General features: G+C 45.2%; 1 protein-coding gene across 1 annotated transcript in view; it reads left to right on the forward strand.

The window, feature by feature from the left end:
* Positions 1 to 1,342: 1,342 nt before the first annotated feature.
* The window catches only part of KIT (KIT proto-oncogene, receptor tyrosine kinase), a 57,297-nt gene continuing 32,930 nt past the window's right edge, over positions 1,343 to 25,709 (forward strand). Inside the window, exons 1-3 of the mRNA XM_064449453.1 lie at positions 1,343 to 1,558; positions 20,132 to 20,371; positions 24,000 to 24,278. Of these exons, the coding sequence (XP_064305523.1) occupies positions 1,492 to 1,558; positions 20,132 to 20,371; positions 24,000 to 24,278 (586 nt within the window). The 5' untranslated portion in view covers positions 1,343 to 1,491. The remainder of the gene's footprint in view (positions 1,559 to 20,131; positions 20,372 to 23,999; positions 24,279 to 25,709) is intronic.

Here is a 25,709-nt window from a genome sequence, read left to right on the forward strand (position 1 = left end):
GAAGAAAAAAAAAAAAAAAGGAATAATTTACCTTCAATAACTTTTCTGATCTGTACCAACACGTTTCAAGAAGTCTACATTTATGCTTTTCCACGGGTGAAGGTTTTGCCATGTGTCCCCTACATCTTTCTGTGCATCCAGAGGTGTTAGTATGGGTTTTCTGAGAGTGTGTGTGTCCTGCCCCCACCTGCCCGCTAGTGCGCTGCCTGGGGACACCTGGGCGGAGCGCAGCTGGTGAGTGCATCGATGACTCCTTTGCCTGGGTCGGTCACCGATATACCTTTCTTTCACCTCGGCAGCATCTAACACTGACTGACGAAGCCGAGTGGAAGTCAGACACTGCTGTAGTTTGTATTATTTCTGCCTGAAGAGCAGCTCTGCTCCAGCTCCGCAGCTACAGAAGCAAGTGTTCCCAGATCCTCCTTGTCAATCGTCTCATTGGTGCTTAAAAAACTCCCTCTGCGGGATTCCACAACCTCTTCTCCGCAATGCATTTGTAGTCTAAATTCTCCTTACTCTTTGCGAGTGCTTTCCTAACATTTAAGCTATTTTTTTTTTTTTTTTCTGAGAACTAAATGGATTACTTTTTATCTTGCCCTTGAGGGACATGAAAAACAATTGCTCGCAATCCTCTTTGTAGGAACCTTTTCCATGTTTAAGCTCCTTGTCAGCTTTCTCTTTTCCGTACCAAAACGGCCAGTTCTTTCAGTCCTTTCTTCTGTGTCACAGCATGTACTTTTAAGTCTCCCTTCTTGTGCTCCGACCGACCCTTAATAGGTGACAGCCGAGAGCGAGCACAATTTGCGACCTCAGCGGTGCGAGCCAGGGCAGAAGCGTTGCTTTTGGCGCACATAGACTCTGCTGTGGCACCTTCAGGAGCCGTCAGTGAGGATTTTAGAGCTAGGCAGGTTTTGTACCTGCCCTTTGAGGGCTGCGCCCTCAGTTTCCAGGCCCCGTGCCCAGCCCGGCAGCCTCCCGCCGCCCGGGACCGCGTTGCCCCGTGGGCTCACCCAGCCCCACAGCCCCCGTCCCCCCTCGCAGCACCCAGCACGGCAGACGCGCTGCCCCGGTGAGGGGCGAGCCCTCCCCCGTGACAGCACTGTGTGCATATTCGGCCACCGGGGTTCTTTCTTTTCCAAATCGTTTTATTTCGGGGCGGGGTGGGGTGTTGGGGGTCTTTATGGTAAGCCCCACGAGGCAAACCAGGACGCTCCCCTTTGTCGGGGTGCGGGGGGCGGGAGGGAGCTCCTCACCTGCGCCCACCCCCGTGGCGGCGGGGCGGGGCGGGGCGGGGCGGGGGCGCGGAGGGCGCCGCGGGGGGCCGCGGAGCGGCGCGGGGCGGGCGGCGGGGGCGGAGCCGGCGGCGGCGGCGCGGCGGGAGCTGGCTGTACACCGCAGCGCTCCCGCGGGGGCTCGGGCATCTCTGGGCGGCGGGCGGCGCGAGCGGCGCGAGCGGCAGCCGCGCCGGGCTCGGGGGGCGGCGGCGGCGGTATGGAGGGCGCGTACCTCGCCCGGGAGCTGGCGCGCGCCGTGCTGCTGCTGAGCCTCTTCCCCACAGGTGGGAGCCGCGGGCGGGCGCGGAGCCCGCGCGGGGCGGCGGGACCGGGGCGAGGGCGCGGGCGGGCGGCTGCGGGGGAAACTTCGGCGCCGGGGGGCTCCTTCCGCGGGCGGGCGGCCGGGGGCAGCGCCGTGCCGGGGGTTTTCCCTGGCATCGCCCCTCGCCGCCTTCGCCGGACGCCCCGCCGGCGGGGGGGGGGGGGGGGGGGGGAAGAAGTCCTTTGTTTGCAGTGCGGGGTTATCCGGGGTTGGGATAGGGGCCGGCAGGGAGCTTCCCCCCCCTCCCCCCCAAATCTCCCCGGACCGGGCTGTTTTGACAATAAACTATCGGGTAATCAGTACAAAATGTCCCCGCGGTTAAGTGCTCGTTGAACAATAGGCAGGGAAGGAACCGCCGCCGTCAGGTGTCCAGCGCTCCCCGGCAGAGGTGAAGCCTCCCCGGGGGGACGCACACTCACCGATCGCTCGGCGCCCCGGGGTCGGTGCCCCGCGGTCCGGAGGGGCCGGGCAGGCGGCTCGCGGCGGGAAGAGGCACCAGAGCCGGTCTGCTCCGGCACCGCCGGTCCTCCGCGTTGAAGAGGAGGGCGAGCGGTGCCGCTCAGGCCTTGGGTGGGGGGTGTCTGTCAGTGCTAAAACTTCGGTGTGTCGGGTATAAATGCAAAGGTTCCCTTCCACTTCCTTGCTAAAAGGGGGTTTCCTTGCTTCACATCGCCGCCCTCGCACACGGGGCAAGTGATTTTAAATACAGCATCTGGCTGCAGTGCTGGCCAACTTTGCACGTGGCTTTCGGAGTTGCCCTGCAGCTCGTCGCAGGGTTTGGAGGCTTAAGAGGCGTTTGGAGGTGTACAGAGGAAGGTGCCGTAAGGAGATCGCTGCTAGTGCGTGAGGAGTTACACCCAGCATGGAATTGGCCCTACGCACCCAAGCCTGAAAGCAGATAACATGAAAGGTTATTTTGCTACTTATCTAAGAGCAAGCTGAAGATCCAGGGAAGTGAAGCACTGCGGTAGGTGTTTAACATCTGCTGCCACCAACAGAGAGGAGCCTTGCAGGGCTCTGTGAGAGCAGCCAGGGAGGGTTCCGCGTGTCTCTTCCCATGCTGCTGGGAGCAAATAAAACTAAAATACCAGGAAGTAACAGTAGTGATAATTTACACTTCTTCATTGTAAGCACTTTACTTCGGGATGTGTGTGTGTGTGTGGGGGGGCAGTAGTTGATTTATGAACATTTTTGTTAATAGTTTTGTTCAGATAACTTTTTGAGTTTTCTACCTTTTCTTTCTTGATAATCTTGAACTAGAGTGTGATGTCTGACAATTTGGACTTTCCTATTTAGAAATACCCACACACGTCTGCAAAATGCTAGTGCTGTGCCCCCAGGGATGGGAAAGTCTCTAGCAATGGGTTGTTCCTTGAAATAAATTTTTAAAAAAAGTTGGAATTATTAATACCCACCAACTTTCTTTACTTCATGTATTTCTTGCCTGCACTTGAAAGTTATCTTTCATCATATAGTTAGACTGTCCTTAAGAAAAGCTTGGGAAACAGGTCAGACTAGCAGCATCTCTTCGAAGTCGTGAGGTGCAGACACCAGAGTACTGGAGAAGCGAGGTGGGAACCTTTCTTGAGATCCTTCCTCTGGTTCTGTGTTCAGACACTTACTTGTGGGAGGCATTTCACCTCAGGGGCACGTCAGACAAAAGGCAACTGTCTTGGGGTACATATGCACATCATCTGTGTATCACACAGACATAGGGGTATTCAGGGTTAGTTTTGTGCTGGAGGAGGTATCAGAGTGATGGTTTGTGTGCTGGCAGGGGCACAGGGGACAGCAGAAGTGACAGGCAGGGCAGAGCTGATCTGCTGTGCTGGATTGCTCTGGAGCTAGTGTGACCCTGGGTTACTTTTGGGTTTACGTCAGTGTGGATGCTTGGACTGGATGATCTCCCACAGTCCCTATGGAGATCTATCTTGTCGTTTATCAGTATACAAATTTATATTAAGCACCTTTCATTGACCTTTAGTCAAGAGCTTCTTTCTTTGGCTGCAAATAGGGAAGGAGGATGTAGGAAACAGCTTAATGTAGCTTCTTGGCGGGTAGACCATTCATCTCTTCTGTCCACAGCCTCTACCTACTTTTTTGGTTTTCTTGCATCCTAACATACGCTTTCACTTCTCCCTCCATTTGAGGGTTGCCTAGTCCTCCCTTCATGGAATATTCTGGAACAATCTTTTCTCTGTGCCATTCCTGCCCTCCCCCAAAGCTTGTCCTGGCCTCTACCCCCTAGATTTCTCCCAGAGTCTCTGTGGTTTTTTCATCCTGTGGTCATGGAAGACTGGACATGGTTCCTTTCGGCATCCATCAATATAGCCTCTTTTTTTTTTTTTTTTTCAGTCAGCTACAGGGTAATAGGAGGCTTTCCTTGTGCCCAGAGGGAAGAATGTCTGTTTTCATAATGCTTCCTGCACCTGTCAGCTGGGAGGGAGGAGGCTTGAAGGAGGAAGATTGAACGTGGTGAGGATTCTAACTGCTGTCACTCAGTCACTGCCTTGACCCCCGCAAACAGTCTGAGTACCCTGCCCTCCCTACTCCCAGGTTTCCATCTCTGCTCTCTCCTTCTTTTCCTCCCTCCCCTGTGGCAGTGCAGATTGTCCTGCACAGAAATGTGGCCCAAGGCCACTGCCAGGAGCAGAGTGGAAGTGTCAAAGATTGCTCAATACTTGACCCTTTTTCCTTCTGTTACAACTGGGAACCCTCTCCCAGCAAGTGCGTAAGTGATTTTTCTTCAGGTTTTATATTAAAGAATGTGATCAGTTTGGCAAGACGTGAGACTCCTGTTTGCATCTCGTTTAAGTACCATTCATAGAGACTGGAGGCATTTCCACGCACTTATATTTTGCAAGAGGGAGCCTCATGTTGGCAGATGACTGCAGCTGTAGTACTGTTGGGTTATAGTGGCTCTCTGTGGGCTTTCCACCTTGCTTCAGCCGTCCCAGAAACCCTTCGTTGATTGTCCCAGCAGTAACAATGCTTTGCAGGTGCCTGGATTGATCAAAGGCTCTTGAGTCACCTCCAGAAGGAACCTATTGCACCAGGACAGAGGTGGAATTGGAAAGGATATGTCTTTAGCACATATAAACATGAGCTGGGACAGGTCTTAGGAGGAACGTGTGAGTCATGTTTCAGTCAGTAGGAGTTTCTTGTAGTGAAACTTGTCCTTTTCTCTCTCTGATCTGTTTTGAGAGACTCTAATGATACCTCTGTATTCTTTGGATTTCTGTCTGAACTATAATTCTTTGTTAGTGCAAGCAATTTGAAAGATTTTTAAGGCATATCTGGAGCTGTCAAACTAAATACCAAATATTACGCATTTGTAGTTTGAAGGAAAGCTGCTTTCTAGCCTGAACTTTCAGTCAACACTGGTGTAATCTGAAGGTAAGGAATAACAAATTCTGGGTGAAACAAAAGCCGCACAGCATCAAGGAGTTTCAACAACATACATGTTTATCTACAATACATGACAAGCGATCTAATCTCATATCAATCTTGTAGAAGAGAGGCAGTAATTGCTCAAGGTTAAGCCACTTTTCAGCTTTCTCTGTCTGTCCGTGAAGATGAATGCCATTGCAGAGATCAAGCGTTGCACATTGTCGTGCTCTGTGTGTGTGACACATGATTTTACAGATGTTGTTTTCTTTTTCATCTAGTATAAACATCTTCCAGGATTTTGACTCATTTCCTTAAGTCTCTTTCAGCTGTTCAGAGAATGGCTAGAGGAAATGAGGTCTAATATCCTAATGCATTGCATTTACTGTAAGTACCCTCTCACTTTAAGTATAAAACTTTGCCTTTTTGTAATTTCGGAATGTCCTTCTGAATATTCCCCTGCACAAGAAACAACTTGGATTTGTTCCTGTCCTTCAGAAACTCAGCTCCCCCTGATGGGTCTCTTCAGTTTTAATAGAACTTAAGGTATTCATTGTAATCTTGGGCGAAAGGGGAGAGATGAAAGGCATCTAATGAAAATGGTGATCCTGATTTCAGTGTGTTACATCTTTTGGACATTTATTTAAGAAAATCCAAAGAGAATGGGTGTGCAAATTACTAGGACTTGACATAAAAGGGATTTTAAAATTATTACTCTTCTATATTATTTTACTGCATAAGTATTGTGTTTGGCTTTTTCAGTGACTTTTAGGAAACTAGACGGGCTTTTCTGAAAGGGCCCTCTTTGACAATGAATCCTGAAAACAGTCATAAATGAACATATTTTTACGTGTGTGAGTAGTCTCCTTGGCCAGACGCCAAACCTAATGGCAACCGAAGTGTATTGTTTGTCCACCAGCCAAGATTGCTGCCGTTAGTGATAAAAGCTTAAGAGGAGTGTAAACATCTGTGTTTGAAGGGGGAATGTGACTCCTATTTTCTAGGGTATACCAATTAGAAAGCACAGTAAACGTTAATCTCTCAGCGGACTTACTCCTGGGGATTATATTGATTTATTCTGAAAACATAGGTTTTCAGATATACCTTTAAATGGATTTTTAATGATCTTTTTCATGTCACAGCAGGGTTTTTTTGTGCACCACGTAAGGCTCTTGGTTGTATTATCTTTGTATTATCTCTTATAGGCGTGTAAATAACAGAAGAGTTTCTAATGTTGCTACCATGCTATGCAGCTCCTGAGCTGCTCCATACGGATCAGTCCTTGAAATTGTAAATAAAAAGATGCATCATTTAGTAAAATTATCAGGTACAGGGGGTTTTGCCACTGGAGAGGCTGACAGCATTAAATGTCTATGATTTTAAATGTCATCTGACAGCTAAGTCAGTAGTCATGTAACATAATTATTGGATATCTCATATGGAGAAGAATTTGCTGGTCAACTAGGCACTGACGGTTGTAAATCTAAGTGATAAAGAGGATGCATGGGCTGATTTAAGTTAAGAAGAGATGAAAACTATTGCAGGGAAATTTGAAAGTCAGAGAGATGCATCTCTCATAGGTTCTTTGGAAGCCTGGCAAATGCCAGGTTAGTGCTACATCTCCTTTCTTTTCTCGTCAGTAACTGTCTTAAGCTGAGTGCTCCTCCACTCATGCTGGGTGAACATACTCTTCATGACATGGAGTGGACTTCCTTTAAAGAAGTGCAAAAGCCACACTGGAAAAAGAAATCAAACTTGTTGGTTATAACCTGTCATTCAGAGCCTGCATGTTTCAGAGGAGGAGAAAGATCCGAATGAGCTGTATAATGGAAGTGTTTTGGGTATTCATGGTCCTAGGCTGTGCAGAACTGACTGGGCTTCTGCTGAAGGCTGTTGTGAGATTAAAAACTTGCACTTGGCTCTCTTATTCTGATTTTTGCTCAGTAGTTAATGGCTGCACTGATGTCACGTGTTGAAGTTTTTGACTGCAGCCCTCAGGACTGGAAGCTTCATTCTTTGCTGAATGAATTCTGACTTTCTCATGCATTCACCTGCCTCCCGCAGCTGGGTTTCTAAGGACACAGCAAGTCTTAGGAAGCTCCTACAGAACTGTAAGAGTAAGGCTGGAGGAGACCTGCAGAGGCCATCTGTTCTGCCCCTGCTCTCCCCCTGGTCAGATGGAGCAGATCTTCCCAGGCAGACTTTTGTCTAACCTGTTCTAAGGCAGACTTGTGCTGCAGGGTCTACCACTCTTTTTTTTTTTTTTTTTCCCTAGTGTATAAGTAGTTGCGACACTTAAAAAGCTTCTCTTGATATATAACTGAATCTCCCTTGCTGGTCGTGTAATTCCATCCATTTTTTTTTCCCTGCTCTGGTGGATATAGTGAACTGCAGGTCACCATCCTCTTTATAAGTGTTTTACACATTGACAATATCACATCTTTGACTTCTCTTTTCTGTGATGAACAGTTATAACTTCTTCAGCCTCTTCTTTAGGTGCATCTTTTGTAACAACTCCTCCTCTTTTTCTTCTCAGCCCTCTCCAACTTGTTTGCATTTCCTCAGGGTATGACATGTACAATTGATGTCTGACTCTAGATAAGAAATGTAGAGCTTCCAGGTTTAACAAAATAGTTACCTCCCTGTGTGCTGTGCTTCAATTTGATTCAAAGCATTGTAAATCAGATTTTAATCATGATTTAAATCACCCAACAGTAAGCCTCATGTCAACTGTTTTGCATTTTACTTAATCATTTTGTAAAGAAAGGTTTAACCTCCTTTATTGCCATTGAGATAGTTTTAATTAAATATAGCCTTCGCACTTAATGTTATCCTTACTTTGATTAATCACTGTGCCTGTATTTAAGCAATTATGTAGCTTGTTATGTATACACTTATTCTGATTCTTCATGTGTGTGTTTTAGTATGAAAATAGAAAGTGTTGACATTTCTTGTATTAGATAATTGATTTTTACTGATGATTTGTGTCTATTACAATGAAGGAAGTGAGAATTCTGAAATGTTCTTCCGTTAGATAAATAGCACCACATAGAAGCCAGCCAATTCAGAAGAAAAAACTCATTGAGAAATGTTTTGAAATAAAGAATTAATGTCTGAAAGGCCTATCTGTAGTCAAAACTGGGGTTTCTAATCTCTGTTCTATAAAAATTTTAGAACTAGTCCATCTCATCCTCTTTTTATTCTTAGAATGGCAATGGAAAGAAACATTCATCCTTTTTTTTCAACTCCTGATGAGTAGCTCCTCTTTGAATGGACTAGTTGCTTAACTGAGTTGTACTGAATGAACTGAAACACAGAAAATACTTTCTCTGCACCTGCTAGGAAACTCCAGATGCCAAAGGCTGGTTTATTGCTGTGGAACAACCTGCCCAGAGGTGCTCCGTTACTGACTTCCATGAATTCAGTAGTGTGATTATCTTTAAAATGTTGGCAGCAAATGCACGGCTTGAATAATTTTTCTGCCTTTGATTTTTTTTTTTAATGATTAGGAGAGGTGTGAATGTTAATTTATGTTGTGTTATATTCAAAATCAGTGTTGAATATTTTTATATTTTCGAAGGAAAATAGGCATTATAGAAGTGCTGCATTTTTACTTTTAATGTAATATTAAACTAAATCTGCAGTTTAATATGGTAGTTTTACCTGAAGTGGTTCTGTTCGTATGCCTTAGATGCTCTTCTGCAGTTGGACCTGGTACTGAGGCATTCAGTTTCTGCTGCGTAGTGACCGCCTAATTCTTTACTTTACTTTTGCTGCCTAACTCTTTGTTTGCTATTTTATATGGCATAGAGCTGCTTTCTATGCCTGGATGAGGATAACATAATTTCTTTTCAAAGTTAAAAAGTTATATTCAACAAAATAAAAGCTTCCTCCCAGTGATGTTCATTGTAACACAAGCTGTTGAAGTTTCCTATTCCATAGCACGTCTGACTTCCAGGTATTATACATAAAATTGCTGACTTTGCAGTAATGCTAATGTCATCGTACCTAGGATTTGAGGTATGCAGCATAATAAAAGAGGTCAAATGGAAGGAGCAGAAGTAAACCCTGTATTTCTGGTCTCCTCCCATATATTAGATACTGTCAGAAGCAATGCTGAAATGGGATTCAGGTACTCAGGCTGTGCCCACAGTGTGATGCCCTCTTGTGTTTCTCTCCTGGGGTAGGAAGGAGGACCACTTTTTCAATAAGCAGGTACCTACATATATGCCATGTATATGCAACTTGTGATAGGACTTCTTAGTAAACTATGAAAGACAGTACAACTGGCAAGCAAAATATATAAATGTGACTTCTGCCGATATTGGAGATTACGTTCAATGGCTGAGTTACATACCTCCTCGCCGGAAGATGACTGGGGAAACAAAACTGGATTGGCAGAAAAATATCTAAGTCTATATTCAAGGTACTTCCAAGACAACATCAGTGATAGATGTTGCTGGATGTTAGCGAGATTTGCTCACCCTAGGAGGTTCTGAAGAACCTGCTGATGAATCCTCCAGGCATTGTCCTAATCACAGTTTCAGAAGCCATGTGCAAAGGTACTTCTTTAATACTAACACATTAAAAGTGTGTTTATTAGATCTGATGTTGTCTGTAAGACAATGCTTTTACAAGAATCTTTTAACCACATCCTAATTAGGAGCAAAGTTTATGCACTAGCTAGACAAAGGAAATCTAACTTATTGCAGGCTTATTAAAAATCACTGAATAGGTAAAGTTAATTTGTATGGAGAAATATGGAAATGCTCCAAAACCTGCTTCTTAAATGGATCTGTGTGCCATGTGGATGCATGACGTGATGCAGTGACTTGTATTTCAGTAACAGAGCAATATAAATACTTCAGCTACCTTATTACTAAAACCAGCATTTTTCTCATGAATCTGACAGTTCTTTCAGTGAAGGAAAAGAGAATACCGAGTAATATGGACATAAAAGATAGCTGTGTCTTTTCTGCAAAATTTGGTGAACATGTGTATTTATCTGAAAGTCTTGTTTATTGCTGTAATCTTCTAGGAAAAAGTACTGAACTAAATACCTAGAGAAAGTAAAAAGCAGTGCTCCTCTTTGTGGTATTTAATGTGGTCCATCATAAGAGCAATGATAAAATAATTATGCAATTATTGGTATATTTTCCCCTCTGGAGGCCTTGTGTAGATGATTACCAGTGCACCCTTTAATGAAATTGCTACTATTTGATAAAATTACTGCCAAGACTTGAAATAATTAGAATTTGCATTGCCAAAAGTCTTGCATCTCCTTCCTCAGTTGAGCCTTTTCCAAATAGGCATTAATTCAGATTGCAAAACAATTCACTGTTCTCTAGTTTTCTCATTTCTCTTCATTAAAACTACCTTTTCACTGCATTTCAGGAAACACGCTTTCAGGCCCATGTTGCTCATTACAAGGAACATTCGTTCAAAATGGAAGTTGAAAGATACTGCACCTTTTAATGTAAATGTCAGCAAAGAGAAGTGAGAAGAAAAAGCCATTAAAGGAATAGACTGGATGAATGACAGCTGAATTTGAATACACTATGCACTAGTGTGCTTTTTCATTCCTTCTAATCGTTCTCCATACTTACTTTACAATTTGTTTATTTATGTGTCTAACAGCTGACAAAACTAACTGTGGGAACAGCTGGTTAATAAGTAATTTTGGAAATTAGAGGGAAGAAGGCAGTAATTCAGTAGGAGTAAGGATCAGTCTAAATGTATAAATCTCAACGCTGACAAGTGTTGTGGCAAATAGTTGCTCTTTTTTTGCAAATCCTGCTTTTGTGTGTGTACACACATATATTTATCTGTTCTCTGTATTCTTCTTTGAATAAGAATTAGCAGGTAGTTGGGCTAAGCTTAGACCATTCTAATTTAAAGAAACCTGCTAGATCAGTCATGCTCCGGGTTTTGGGTTTGGTTTTGTTCATTAGCACATTGCCTAAATTCCTTCTGTGGTGGGAAGTTTAGGTATAAGAGACTACAGTACATCAATGTGCTGTAATAAAATGAATTAATCACCCAGAACAGGTTGTTGCTCATAGTGCTTCAAGATGAGTGACTGGACTGCTGTAGTGCATATGGTGCTCCTTAAAAAACAAAACCCCAAATTCCAAAACAACAGAAAAAGCACCAAAGCAATGACTTCCCAGAAAAAGAGGATTTGGAAAGCTATCATACCCACCCATGGAAAGAAGCATGCTGTGGCCATTTAGTATGTGTGCTAAACTGGAATTATATTCGGCTACGTGTCTGCCTTTGACAAATGCCTCTATTGGCCGTATTAGCAAGTGAGGCATGCCAATCAGAAAGGGAAGGCTGCTTGGTAGGCAGGAAAAGTGGCCTCTGCATGGCTGGAGTTTCCTCGCCCCAGCAAGGGAAAACAAAGCGGCTGGGGGAAGAGGAAGGTGCATCTCTGTCTCTGGAAGGTACGTTACTTCCCCCCAACCTGCTGCTATGAGGGAGTGTTGCACTTGCTTGTGTAGGGTAGCTCTCACATGTTTGTTTTGGAGGTCATGTGCAGAATCTGCTCTGCTAAGCCTGCTTCTGAAATAAGGAAGCAAAGTACAATTAGTTATATTGCTAACTGCTGCAAGAAGACCCTCTGCAGGAGGATCTGCTGGCTTCCACCCACAAGCAGGGGATCAGCCCAGGTGCTCATGCTTGTCCTGCCTGAAGATCCTGTAAATGTCTTTCTTGGAGAGTGGGATGTGCGGGGGCTAGAGAGCTGGCTGGATTTGTCTTCTTGCCACCTGCCTCTGATGTTGTCTGTTTTGGATTAACCACATCTCGTTTGGAGCCGTGTATAATCTCTCTTCAGGTGTAGCTGGGTGTCTTCTCAGTTGCCTGAGCTGTTTTCTCTGCAAGGGTTAAACACCATCTGCCTTTTACCTGTCCTGTGGAGTGCCCTCCCAGGGCATGAGGTGTTTAGTGAGGCAGGTCCATATAGGAGCAATCCCAAAGCAAGCTGTGGGGTGTCACAGCAAAGGGGGCTGTCTCACAGCCACAGCCAAGGTCCATCTGCCTCTGTGGTTCCCCATGCCCATGACTCCACAGATGATAAAGACAACCATTGTTCCAGCCTCCCTCCACTTCCTCTCTTGGGTTTGCCATGGGTGGGAATCAGCTGGCTGGCTCCACACTTGCTCTTTGTGTTGGGGGATACCCGTTTCTCCTTTATGCTGCCTGCAGATGGAGTCAGTTTGGCTGCGCCTTTGAATGCGGGGCTGGCAAGCTCCTGCCTTCTGCCCTCCACAGTGCCCTTCTTCTGCCCCCTTCCCCTTCAGGGCGAAGGGTCTGCAGGAAGGGAAGGCTGGGTGAGAAGACAGTGGTTGCCCTCATGCAGCTGGGTAAATGTCAAAACCCCCACTAATACTCTCCCTTGGTTTTCTGCATAGTAACATACAGCCTCTAAGGATCCAAAACTTCAGAGCAAGTGCAAGCGCAGGAGCTCTGCATTTCTGCTTGGGAAACACACAGTGTTGAAGAGTCTGTTGGTCAGCAGATGGCACTGACTCCATTAGATGGGTTAGAAACAAACCACTTAGTTCTGCAGGGACACCTAATCAGTCTAGACCCTGTAATACATGCCTGGTGACAGTTATTTTTCGGTCTCCCAAGATGACGTTGGGGCAGAGGACCTGGTCAGCATTTCAGCAAGGATTTGTGGCATTCACATGTGCCAAGAGTCTATGATGCTTGCAGGGGACGGTCATGTCTTTGGTCTTTTTTGGATTATATCTTTGAGGAAGACACTAGCGTGGGTGTTGGTGTGGATGGTTTGTTTTGCGAAGTAAGAGGCTATACTGCTGGCCTTCTTTTCCCCCACAGCATAGCTGAAATGGGATCTGATGTAGTGTTCAGATCAAATCATTTAAAATTGACATTTGCCATTGCTAAACTTTCCATCTAGCATAAGGGAGAGTGTCTGTTCAGTGAAGTGGAACAAAACAAGTACGCATATGATAGCATCTCTCCTTTGAAAATCTGGGGGATTTTATACATCAGAGTAAATTACGGTTGTTTCAGTGTGATTAACATGCGAGTTTGACACTTTATTTGTTTCCTTGGGGCATGAAATTGCAGGACAAAGAAAATATAATTGAAAAGGTCTTAAATTCATCTCCATCATCGCATATGTCAAATGTCATAGTGGCTTTTACAAATGAGAGACAGAGTTGGAAAGGTGATACTCTTCAATTAGACCAACTAATACTGTACAGAAGACTGGGACGGCTTCTGGCTAGGACTTCTGCACTTGTGTAAAAGAGATGTTTTGGCTTCTGCTTTTCTTCCAGACTTGGGGGAGACTTGTGTGTCTGAAAACATGTTCATTTTTCCAGCAGTGCTGGCTATGCTGAAAGAGGATATTACCTCCCTGCAAGCCACAGCTTGCTGATATCCCCAGACCATTGCATCTACAACAGTGCCACTACTTTAACTGATAAAGCATATCTCTTGTTTTTGCTCTCTTATGTTGTTGTAGATGAGAAACTGAAAAATGTGGTGAGTAAGGTCTGTGTGATAGCCCTTGAAATGAACCCAGTGCCCGGAATGAATAGGCACTGAAAAGAAAGTGGTCTCTGTATTTGTATCCAATCACCACTATCTTACACGAAAGTTGTGGCCATTTTGTGCCTTGAAGTTTAGCTCCTCGGTGCATTTGTCATAGAAGAACGTTGACTGGTTAAGAAATCATGGTCAGGATCAGGTCATGGTCAGGTCATTGTTTTCGTTGTGCAGTGTTTGTACAGCTTACGTGGGGACTGCTGATGACTACAAAGGTTATGGACAGCCACAACGGGAAGAGGCAGAAGCTCAGAGGAGCCTGCCGTGCCCTTACAGTGTGTCCCAGCCCTGGAGACACCGGGAGAGGGATTTGCTCTTGCTGGGTACCAGTGAACCTGCTGGCAGGTCACTGCCAGTCCCTTGGGCTTGGCAGAAAGGCTGGTACTGGATGTGAGCAGGTTGTAGCCGTACTGTAAAGCTGCGTTGTGTCCCTGTCTTGGGAGATGTTTGAGAGAAGTTTAATGTGGAAGGGGGTGGAATAAGGCACAGGGCGGGTTTATTTTGTTTTGGTTTTTCTTCTCTGAAAGCAATCTTGTTGTGTTACAGAGCTGCCACAAACTTCTCGTTCCTTTTAATGTTTAGATAAGAGTTGAAAGAGGAAATGGCCACAGAGGGACTAACCTGTTGGCCTAAGGTTGTGCAGGAAATCTGTGGCAGAGCCTCGAATAGAATCCACGCTGCTTGACTCTTCATCTTATTCCATGGCAGTCCCAGTCCCTTTGTTTGCTTGGCAGCTGGGGATGGTCTCCAGTTGATTGTAAGCATGATGTGGACTTGCACCTGACGTGCTTTTCCGTGCTACAGCAGTGTTGTGGCTGAGGCTGAAAAGCTCCCCCATAAAACTCTTTTTTTTCCAGGATGGTGCACTCCTTAGCCAAAGCTTTTTTTTTTTGTTTGCACATCCCTTAATTGTTACAGGAACATTCTGCTGTCCTTAATCATATCCCTGCAATTTGACCTGCATTTCCTATCGATATTATCTAGAGTTGTTTCGTTTTCTAGTTCCTCCAGCCTGGTTTTCCAGATGTTCCTTCTGCATGCAGAAGTCACAACTGCTGTACTCCCCCTCTTTCCTCCCTCTCCCTTCATTTTTAGGGCTTAGGAAGCTGCTTGTAATATATTCATATATTCTGCTTCTTTTTTCAGTTACGCAGCCTTGTTCACAAGTGATCCCAGCTTTGTAGTTTTTAACTTAGATTTGTTATATTGCAAGGAGAATATAGGATAGTGGAAGTGACTCTTTTCAGCTGTGGAACACAAATTTAGAACATCCAAAATGGGTTGGGCTGTCCAACTCTGAGCTTTGCTGTTTATTATATATAAATTTAGACTTTTAAAAAGATGTATTGTTAATTATTAAATATTTGTCATTATTGACATATTTTGTTAGCATAAATTATTACTTGCTAGTTGCCCTCGATAACCATAGAGGTTATCGAGCCAGTGTGGTACTCTGGCTACGCAGTGTGTGGAGTGTTGAACATTTCACAGTGGGTTCCACAGCCCTTGACCAACAGTGGGATCATCTATCCCCACTAGCCCGCAGGAGCCATGGGGGCAGAGGATGAGTTTCCTCTCTTCCCCTTGTCCTGTGGGATCCTTGTTGTCAGGTGGGTTCATGGAGGTGGTGACACTCAGCTGAATAATGAGGTAGTGTTCCACCTCCTGTTCGAAGGTGGAGGCCTGCCCAGATGTGGGTCAGATAACAGAGTAAGGATGCATACCAATATCTGGAAATCTTCAGTGAAGCCATAGCCATGGGTTCCTCCATCCTGTTGCTTAGATTGTTTACAATCCCACTGGTGACTGGTAAGGTCATGGTCCTGCCTGGGGTGGACATGGAGCCCTCGGAGAAGACAGTAAACTCCATATCCCTTGGGGTTTGGTACTTGGAGATCTCTTACCATCCCTGGTATATATCCTGCCAATGCAATTGATTCAAAAATTATTAGTGTTACTAATAATATATGCTCATGATTGCTAATAATATGCTCATGATTTGTGTTACTGAAGCGCACAAGAGCAACAGTGGGCTGGGAGGAAGCCCATCCTGCCTCAGGTGTGGTACAAATGGCGCAGTCTCAGATGTGAGGCATTAGCAGTCTGAGAAAAGATCAAGAGATAGCAGATGGACACATGCTGTGGGGATTAGTACACTGGATTAGAAATTGTTGGTTAAACTCTCAGATTTCTGTTAATTATTCCTCAAAAAAGGAGATACAAAGTCATTCCCATCTTTCTAAGCACCATTTTAATTCTTACCTTTTAAAGACAGGTGATATTTAGGTGCTTAATACTAAGCATATGTGATAGTTCTTACATTCACAACCTGTTCTTATGCTGCCATACTTTTCTTGAAAATGTGTTGTTTTCGGAAGGAATATAAAAAAAAACCTTAGATTGTGGAAATCCTTTGCACAAGGCATTGACTCAATTTGTAAACTGTTTTGCTGAAAATTTGTAGGCTGTGTAAAGGAACCATAACAAGACTGTCTCGAAATATGGGTGAATGTTTCAACTGGAACGTTGTGGTTTTTGTTGTGGAGTGCTAGTGTGCTTGTTCCCTCTACACCTTTCTTTCCCCAGCTCCAGTACGTAATGTATTTCTTGTGCCTCTGGATGGAGTCATGCTCTGCTGTGTTGTTTACCACCTTTAAAAACTTTCCACCACCTTGCTAGATAGTCCTGATAGTAAGTGTTACAAAATTTTGAACTCCTAACTACAATGGGTATGATGAGTGCTAGGGGAAAGAGTAGGTAAAAGTCACAAATGTTGCATGAAAATATGAAATTATGCTTTTCTTAATCTTTCTGGCAGTTATTTCTAGGATGCTTGTTTATATGTTCAGTCATGTGAGTTTGTGCAGAGGATTAGTGGACCTCGTGGAAAATTTCTGGTGGTGCTGGAAAAGCAGGCGCTGGTGGGCTGCCTGTTGGGTTTAGCACTGGTAAATGAATTTTAATCCGATGGAGGTGGGGAGAGAACGAGGGCTCCCTCCAAAACCCAGACCACAAACCAAGTAATTAGACTCTGCAGGTGGTCTGACCGTCCTTTGCTTCCTACTCTGTGGTGGATTTGTCAGGAAGAGGAGTAGTTACCTGACCTGGTCTTAATCCAGTATTTACCTTAAGAACAACTAAAGCGGTGAGATGAGTGAATTAAGTCTGGAGTATATAACCTCATCCCAACTGATTATCCGCTTGTTTTGCTTGAACGTCTGTTGTTATCTGTGTGGGTAGGGAAATTGAGCTCTGAAAGGAGATGCAGAGTGTGTTTTTGCATGCAAGCGGTGTTGGTTTTTGAGACATGTTCCCCCTGGCATGGCTATTATACGTCCAGTCCAGCTGTGCCATGCTGTGCTATGCATTAGAGCACACTGGGGCAATGGCTATTTGTAGGACTACAGAGCTAGTCTTCAGAAGAGAAAGGGTTTGTTGCTGCAGCACCCATCAGCATTTGAACACATCACAGCGATGTGCAAGGTTTTAAAGATCTGCGCTTATTTAGTAGGTCAGTTATGACATTAATCTATGCACTGCTACCACCGATCTGCTCCTTTCCTCTGCAAACCTGTTGATGACGCCCTACCTTTGATCTTCACGAGTCCTTGTACCCTAGGGTTGGGTGGTTAAGTGGGTTTGGGAAGGAGGAGAAGCCCTGTGCCTGGCTGCGCAGCACGTTACAGGCTGGTTTTGTCTGGGCAGTTTGGAGCCTACGGTTACCCCGTGTGTCATTAATCCGCTGTATAAATACCCAGGAGATTGAAGTGGAGGGAGTGGTTCAGCAAGGCAAGCTGGCTTGGCATTTCCTCAGGAGCAAGTAAATTAGTTTATTCTCCACTGTGGCTCTTTGAATGAAGGAAGCCCTCGCTGCAGCTGAGAGTGTGTCTCTGCTAAGGGGTGTGCGTGGGGAGGGCGCACCGCCTGTCCGTGCACACGCGTGGGTTGTGCGCTGGGAGTTTCTGTTGGCTGCAAGAGCGTTTCTGTCCACGCGGCCGAGGTGTCCCTTTGGTTTTTTTGTTGTTGAAAGGGGAAGGGTGGGTAGGGTCTGTGTTGGTTGGCTTTGTGCTTTCAGAGGCGTCCAGCTGTCAGCGATGCCGTGCTGGCGGTGCTGCCGAGGCTGCTGCCAGAGGAGGGGGTGCACAGCTCAGGCCAGCGGGCTGGTGAGCTTCCCTGCCACTGCCCATTTTGTGCCAGGCGTTAGGAGCTGAGGCCAGGCCACCGCCAGCATCGCCTCTAGTGCCGGTGAAGGAGGGCTGTCCTGCGGTGTGGTGAGGGGACCTGTTGGTGTTTGCTCTGTGGTGGGGTCTGTGTGGCCTGCCCAGTGCCATGCTCCTCGGTGGTGAGGCAGGGGCTGGGCAGGGGGGACCGTCCCAGCCTGGCCACATGCACACCTACCCTGGCAGGGCCCAGGCTTAGAACTTGCTGGCTGCAGGCAGGGAGGATGTCCCAGTCTTCTCCTTTCCTACCCTCCCCTGACTCATCTGGAGAGCTACTGCCATTGTGGGTGTCCAGCATTGCTTGTTTGCTATTTTGTACAGCTCATGTCATTTGTTGTTTGAAGCACTCCATGGCCTGTGGGAAGCAGCAGAGAAGTCTTTCACACACATCCCCATGAGGGACCTGCATGGTCTTTCATGGGACCTTCTCAGAGGTCTTTGTCCTCTGCTTTCTTAGGTGCTGAAAGTTGCTTTCTCTGATCTGAGGGGTTTGCAACTCAGAGGTCTCCTTGCCTCTCTTTACCCTGCTGTCAGGCACCACTCTGTCCTGGGCTCTCCTGTCTGCAGAGCCACTGCTGTCTGGGACCTGTGCTCCTGAGGACTTGGTCTTTTGCTGTCCTTGGTTGAGCTGATGTGTCATGGCTCAGGCTTGCACCTGCACTTTGATATAGTGGATTTGAAATTAAACATAGGGCTTTTCTGCCTTTTTCTGGAATTATTATTTCTGGGATGCTTATTTATATGTTCAGTCATGGAAGCATATATGCAAGGTTAGTGGACCTGATGAAAAATTTCTGGTGGTGCTGCAAAAATGACTGCCTGTTGGGTTTAGCAGTGATAAATAAATTTTAATCCGATGGAGGTGGGGAGAGAACGAGGGCTCCCTCCAAAACCCAGACCACAAACCAAGTAATTAGACTCTGCAGGTGGTCTGACCGTCCTTTGCTTCCTACTCTGTGGTGGATTTGTCAGGAAGAGGAGTAGTTACCTGACCTGGTCTTAATCCAATATATAACTTCAGAACGACTAAAGCGGTGAGATGAGTGAATTAAGTCTGGAGTATATAATCTCATCCCAGCTGATTATCCGCTTGTTTTGCTTGAACGTCTGTTGTTATCTGTGTGGGTAGGGAAATTGAGCTCTGAAAGGAGACGCAGAGTGTTTTTGCATGCAAGTAGTATTTTCAGTGGCGTGACTCTGCTACTACATATGGATGTTTTACAATCTTGTACAACTGTGCTTCATGTGAGAGGGACATTAGGCAACAGTACAGTTATTGTAAGCTGAGGATTACTTGTAGGACTAAAAACCTACTCTAATAAGGGAAGGGTGTGTTCCTGTGAGACCATCTCAATATTTGCATGTGTTCTTCTGATGTCCAAGTAGGTCCATAGTGAACATGCACATAAAATCTCCCTACTAATCAGCTCCATCGTGTAGGTTCACTTAGACTTTCACATCGGGATATGCTAACTCAGCAACTCCCGGCTTGATTTACCATAACAGCGGAGCCAGAGAAGCCTGAATGTGCTTCTTTCTCCAAGTACACAGTGTAAGGTGGGAAGTAGTTGGGAACTGTGAATTGAGGCTGCTAATTTTCCACAGCTTTATTTTCTGAGAATTTTTTAAAAGTTGTATTATGGCAAGTTCAGTGAAAGAGAAGCTAAGAGGTCATTTAGAGCCGCTTTGGTGACTAGGAGATTGGTACCTCAGTTAAAATAATTTGGTAGCGTTGGGATGGAAGCTTGAAGAATATTTTTCATAAAAATTTTTTTGAGGTAAAGGATGGAGAATTAGCACTACATCTAAAGAAATAAGTATGGAAAACATGTACTGATGCCTTCATTAAACCGGACACTTCTAATCTAAGAGCGTCAGTGGAGCTTCTGAATACATGAAAGTGCAGTTAAAAAAAGATAACTGTTGAGCAAGGAAACTTTAGTTCTTGGCAACATACTGAGTAAATGACAAAGAATGATTAAAAGTGCTGTCATGTAGAATCAGGCTCATATGTTCTTGAATTTAATTTTTAAATAGCTTGGGTCTGTTCCCATTCAAAAGCCAAACCATTGCAGAAACTGGTGCATCTGAAACTAGTTTCAAATGTTTTTTTAAAGGCTAATTTCCATCTGCAGTGGTTATTTGCTCTGTGTGCCAAAGGTCTTGCAAGCCAAAAGGTGTCTGTAGAATTGCACAGGCCATTGCAGCCTAGTATTTTTAAGAAATAAGTCCCAAAATCCTAACTGCACATATACCACTTTATTATAAATAACAGTTTTGCTGCTCAAAAAAAGAGTGTTTTATTGACAGACATTGTATTTTATGCTTTTTTTTTTCTCCAGGTGGTTCACTGCCCCATGAAGAATCTTCACTGGTTGTGAATAAAGGGGAGGAATTAAGGCTGCAGTGCAACAAGGATGGACCTGTGACTTGGAATTTCCAGAACTCGGACCCATCAGCAAAAGCAAGGAGTTCCAATGAGAAAGAGTGGTACACCAAAAATGCAACAGTCAGAGACACAGGCAGATACATATGCAAAAGCAAAGGGAGTATTGTCACCTCTTTTTATGTTTTTGTTAAAGGTAAATATCAACGAAGGCATAATTTTTGCTTTCCTCCCTCAACTTCCCACTACTGAAATAGTAGAACAGTAAATGCTGCAAGAGGCAATGAATTTGAGGTACAGAGGGAGAACACAGTCCAACAGAAGTAATCTTCTTCCTTGTCCAGTAGAAAGAAAACTCACTCCCAGCTTTGCTTTCAATGGCCTTTATCACCAGAGCAAGGTTCTGGATGAGTTTTCTGTTACATCCCTGTTATTTTGTGGTGAAATATACCTGAGCTATCTTTCTAGAAGCTAGTCAAGTGACCTGAATCAGTTGTATGAGTCAGTTGTACTGTGAGGAAGCAAGCAGTATGTAGAAAATGTCTTTTTAATTCCATGCCATCCATCAGTATGGAGTCATGTAAGGTTTGGCCCCAAGCTCTTGATTTATTGAGGCAGTTAGCTAAAGGAGTTGGCTTTTCGAGGCCGCACTCTCAGGCTTAAGCCAGCAGACAGCAATGATTCCTCTGCCTCCAGCTCCTGATCTACCTTGTTGACTGATCAGAAATGTCTCAGATGGGAAAAAAGGGCCTCTACTCTGACATATTTCCCCTATCCTTTATTACCCTTCCTCTTTGCCCAGTGTTTTCTTCAGATTTCTTCTCTTTTGTTGGCTCCTGATCTATGACTTCATCAGCTGCCCTCAAGCTGACAGTTTACCATGCCTAGCATTCCCTTTTCCTTTCCAAGGAAGGCAGTTATTTTGCTTCTCCTTCACATTGCTTTGGTGGTCTTTCTTCCCTGTTGACGAAAAAACATTAACATCCACCTTCTTGGAGACAGCATTCTTTGTCCAACAGGGGTTGCCACAAAGATCCTCCTCTAAACCCTGCCAATCCTTTGAGACTTACTGCGAGGTTTTATTCCAAGATAGGGAGATACCGGCACAGCACAGTGAAGAGTTTTTTCTCAAGGGAAGGTATCTGACATAGTGGCCATGTAATCTAAAGAGTACTCCTTTAACTGCTCGTGAGTTGTCCAAATAGCCATGCAGCTAGCATGGATGAGTTTTATTGACCTGTGTTTCTCTGAGGCTGTGACTAAAGGAAATCTGGCATGTATTTTACCTACATGTGACAAACATTATTGACTTTATCTACTATGACTGTTTTCCTGAAGGTCATGGTAATTATCCCAGACAGCTGTGATCATAGAGATGTTTGTGCCTTCAATTACGCGAGTGGCTCCTTCACCTCAGGATAGCAGGCAACCCTCCCACTGAGTATGATTACCAAAACATCAGAGAAGTTGTGTGGCTCTCATACAACGTGCTTTTAATTTCTTTGTCTTAATTGTGTGGAAAATGTGCAAGCTTCACTTTGACAAGTTCCTGGCAGTAAAATAAGTATGTTTGTAAGGCTGGCCATCATTTTGCATTAGGCTGTGGCTTAATGATGTCTTACATCACCTTGAAGATGCTACTGTGAGCTCAGCTGCTTGTGGGGTTGCCACAAGCACCCCATGTGCTTTCTGCTTGTAGAGCTGGGCATGAAGAGAGAACAGGACCAAGAACCTCAATCCTGCAGAGTCCCAAGTGGCACATGAAATGGTGGCAGCTGTTTATCTCTTAGGTCCATCTGGATCTACTAAAAACAAATTTTCTATGCTTCTGTGACCAAGGATGGCACAGTGTTGACAGACTGTAGGCACTTACTGCTTTCACCTTTCTGCTTTGGCAGAAAGTGCCTGTGTTGTGGCTGTAGAAGCAGTTTGTGTCCCTGGCCAAGCAAGTTTAGTGAAGATCAAGCTAGTTCAGACACGTACGTAAGAGAGAAGTCTCTCTTGATTTTGATCTCAAGTCTTTTCAGATGCAAGCAATGAAAAGCACCACCACATCTTGTGTTGGAAACCTGAGGTATGCCCAGAAAGCAAGTGCTACCCAGGATGTACCTGGGGTGAAAAGCCGTGGAAGGAAGAACATGACCATGAGCAGCCTTGTTTGTGCCAGGATTCCCTACAGCAAATCCTTTCATGTCTTCTCACCATGATGTCTCCCTTCCAGATGGAAGATGGGAGGGGAGCACCTCAGCAGTTCTGCTTACCCCAGCCGAAGCCTTCCCTGCAGTTTCAGCTGTTAGTGAAACATGTCTTTGTTCCTTTCTTCTATTTTCCAAAATGCCTTGTTTTTCCTGGAGAGACATACTTCCTGTATAGTGAAGATGTCTTGGCTCTGTCCATATTGGAGAAATAGTGGACCGAGAGGAAACCAATCAGTTAACTCTCTGTCAGCAGGGATGTTTAGGTGAGCTCTTCTAGTCCATGCCCCTCCAGCTCAGGAGTGACAGCTATTCATAGCATTTCTAAGTACCTCTGTGTGCAAAATATCACACGTTGGTTCTGTTCAGACATCCTTTCCTTTTTCATTTGTTAGTAGCCTCCATCTTCTATTTCTAGACTGATGCTTCAAAACTTTTAGTTTTTTGGGGGCTTCTTGGGTGGCAATATCAAATGATGTTAAAACTATGCCCTCACTCTAAGCTAGAACCCAGCCAGTAACTTTTCTGTTCAGTGATGAGCAACCTTCAACTTAGCATTTCCTAATTGCTTACATAAATGTCCCATGCTTCGTTTTCAGCCTGGTACTTTTTGTCTTAAACCAAATGTACGTTGTCCGTCGTTGTAACCAAATTCTCTCAGTCTTCCTTGTTAAGCAATGGCTTGTTGTTCTCTAATCATTCAAGTTGTATGAAGCCAGTTTGCAAAAAAGAAAGAAAACTCTTCCCTCTGTTTCTACATTTCTAATTCATGCTACTCTGTAGGGAGGGCAGATGGGAGCTGAAATAAGCTTTTACGGAGTGTTTCCACCACAGCATCCATTATTTTTGAGTTCACTATTAATGGTGAGGTTCTTAGCATTTCAAGGTCATCAGCTATCATGGGTTTCAACTTTGGTTGTGAAAGTGTTTAAAGTACTGTATGTTTGTGTGCTGTGGTTGGCTGAGATGAAATGCTTTAGAAAAGTTACCTTGTGAAAGATTACATGGCAATTTTTCAATCAGATGTGCTGTTTGTATGCCCGTTTTTTTCTAGGGAGGCTAAAAATAATCCCTACTTTCAGGGAGGGGAGAGAGAGAGAGAAGTTGTTTGGTGCTTCCTCTGGTAGCAGTGTGTGTTCATTTAGATTATGTATTTTACAGAAGTGAAAACCATAATTTAGGTGCTTTTCAACTTCCATTTGCTCATAAATTTCTTGAAAATCCTCCTGTGGGCATGAAACCTTACAGCCCTGCCACTAGCTAAAAGCAAATTACTTTTAATGGTCTGTGAAAATCTGTTTACTGTTGTTAGGGGTGGAGGGTAGAGGTTTTGGAGCTAAACAAGGCAAAAAAAAAATCCATCTCCAAATAAAAAAGCAGTAAGAATATTTTTGGTGCACATGATTGTTTAGTGTGTCTGGTATTGAATGCTACTGCACATCTCTTGTTGTGCTCCTCTTTTAAAACAAGATTTAATGTCTCTTGATAAACATGAATTGGGTAATACCTGGTTTTACTGGCTGAATGTAAAAGTTTCTTTGATGTAGGTGCCCAGTTGCAGAGTTAGGGTCATCAGAAGTTCCCTGTGCAATGTCAGCTTATCTGACAGGTTTTTGTGTTTCTTCACAGATCCAAACATGCTTTTCCTTGTCGATTCTCTGATCTATGGAAAAGAAGACAGTGACATCCTGCTAGTGTGCCCGCTAACAGATCCAGATGTTTCAAATTTCACGCTGAGAAAATGTGATGGCAAACCTCTCCCCAAAAATATGACGTTCATTCCCAATCCCCAGAAAGGCATCATTATAAAGAACGTACAGAGGTCATTTAAGGGCTGCTACCAGTGCTTGGCCAAGCACAACGGAGTTGAGAAAATATCGGAGCACATTTTTCTGAATGTGAGGCCAGGTAACACAGGATTTTCACCTTCTTGTAGAGCACCTGATTTTCCCCTTTATCTCCCAGGAGCTGATGGGAAGTGCTGTGAAGCCTCATCTTGTGTTCTGACCTTCTTATGGGGAGGCTGGAGGTGGTGGTCTCCTCAGGAGGCTTTTGGAGTCTTCTCCTACTCAAAGCCAAATGTGCTTGCGCACCAGGAGATTGTTCTGTGGCACCTGTAACTGCTACGGGTAGTCCAGAGGAAGGTGGTGGGCTTAGAAAGCTTGTTCTGGGCAAGTTGTGTGGGGGCACAAGTTGATCTCTTGACACTTGACTTGTGCCTGTGCGGAATAGGTTTGGCCATTGGTCACTTTCATTTTCTGTTCTTGGTGATTTCCAGGTGTTTTTCTTCACCAGTCTAAGAAATGTGGGTTGTGCTGTTAAACTTCCAAGAAAAACCAGTGCTCTGAGGTTTGGACAGGTTTGTGCAGGCAAGGTGGAGGTTTGAGATTTGAGTGCTTGACTCACAAGTCTGATACCCACAAGTGACAGCAGGAGGATTAATGGAATTGAAGAAGAGGTATTCAGTGGAGAGGCAGAGCTTGTGGGAGTGGAAGGCCCTAGTTTGTCGTCTTCATGAGTGAGGATGGTCACAAGAGCAACCGTGTGCCCAGATCACGTACTGTGACTGAGCTGCCAGATGCACCGCTTTCCTCTGCAAACCTGTTGATGACGCCCTACCTTTGATCTTCACGAGTCCTTGTACCCTAGGGTTGGGTGGTTAAGTGGGTTTGGGAAGGAGGAGAAGCCCTGTGCCTGGCTGCGCAGCACGTTACAGGCTGGTTTTGTCTGGGCAGTTTGGAGCCTACGGTTACCCCGTGTGTCATTAATCCGCTGTATAAATACCCAGGAGATTGAAGTGGAGGGAGTGGTTCAGCAAGGCAAGCTGGCTTGGCATTTCCTCAGGAGCAAGTAAATTAGTTTATTCTCCACTGTGGCTCTTTGAATGAAGGAAGCCCTCGCTGCAGCTGAGAGTGTGTCTCTGCTAAGGGGTGTGCGTGGGGAGGGCGCACCGCCTGTCCGTGCACACGCGTGGGTTGTGCGCTGGGAGTTTCTGTTGGCTGCAAGAGCGTTTCTGTCCACGCGGCCAAGGTGTCCCTTTGGTTTTTTTGTTGTTGAAAGGGGAAGGGTGGGTAGGGTCTGTGTTGGTTGGCTTTGTGCTTTCAGAGGCGTCCAGCTGTCAGCGATGCCGTGCTGGCGGTGCTGCCGAGGCTGCTGCCAGAGGAGGGGGTGCACAGCTCAGGCCAGCGGGCTGGTGAGCTTCCCTGCCACTGCCCATTTTGTGCCAGGCGTTAGGAGCTGAGGCCAGGCCACCGCCAGCATCGCCTCTAGTGCCGGTGAAGGAGGGCTGTCCTGCGGTGTGGTGAGGGGACCTGTTGGTGTTTGCTCTGTGGTGGGGTC

This window comes from Phalacrocorax carbo, chromosome 4, assembly GCF_963921805.1.
Source record: "Phalacrocorax carbo chromosome 4, bPhaCar2.1, whole genome shotgun sequence".
Classification (NCBI taxonomy): Eukaryota; Metazoa; Chordata; class Aves; order Suliformes; family Phalacrocoracidae; genus Phalacrocorax; species Phalacrocorax carbo.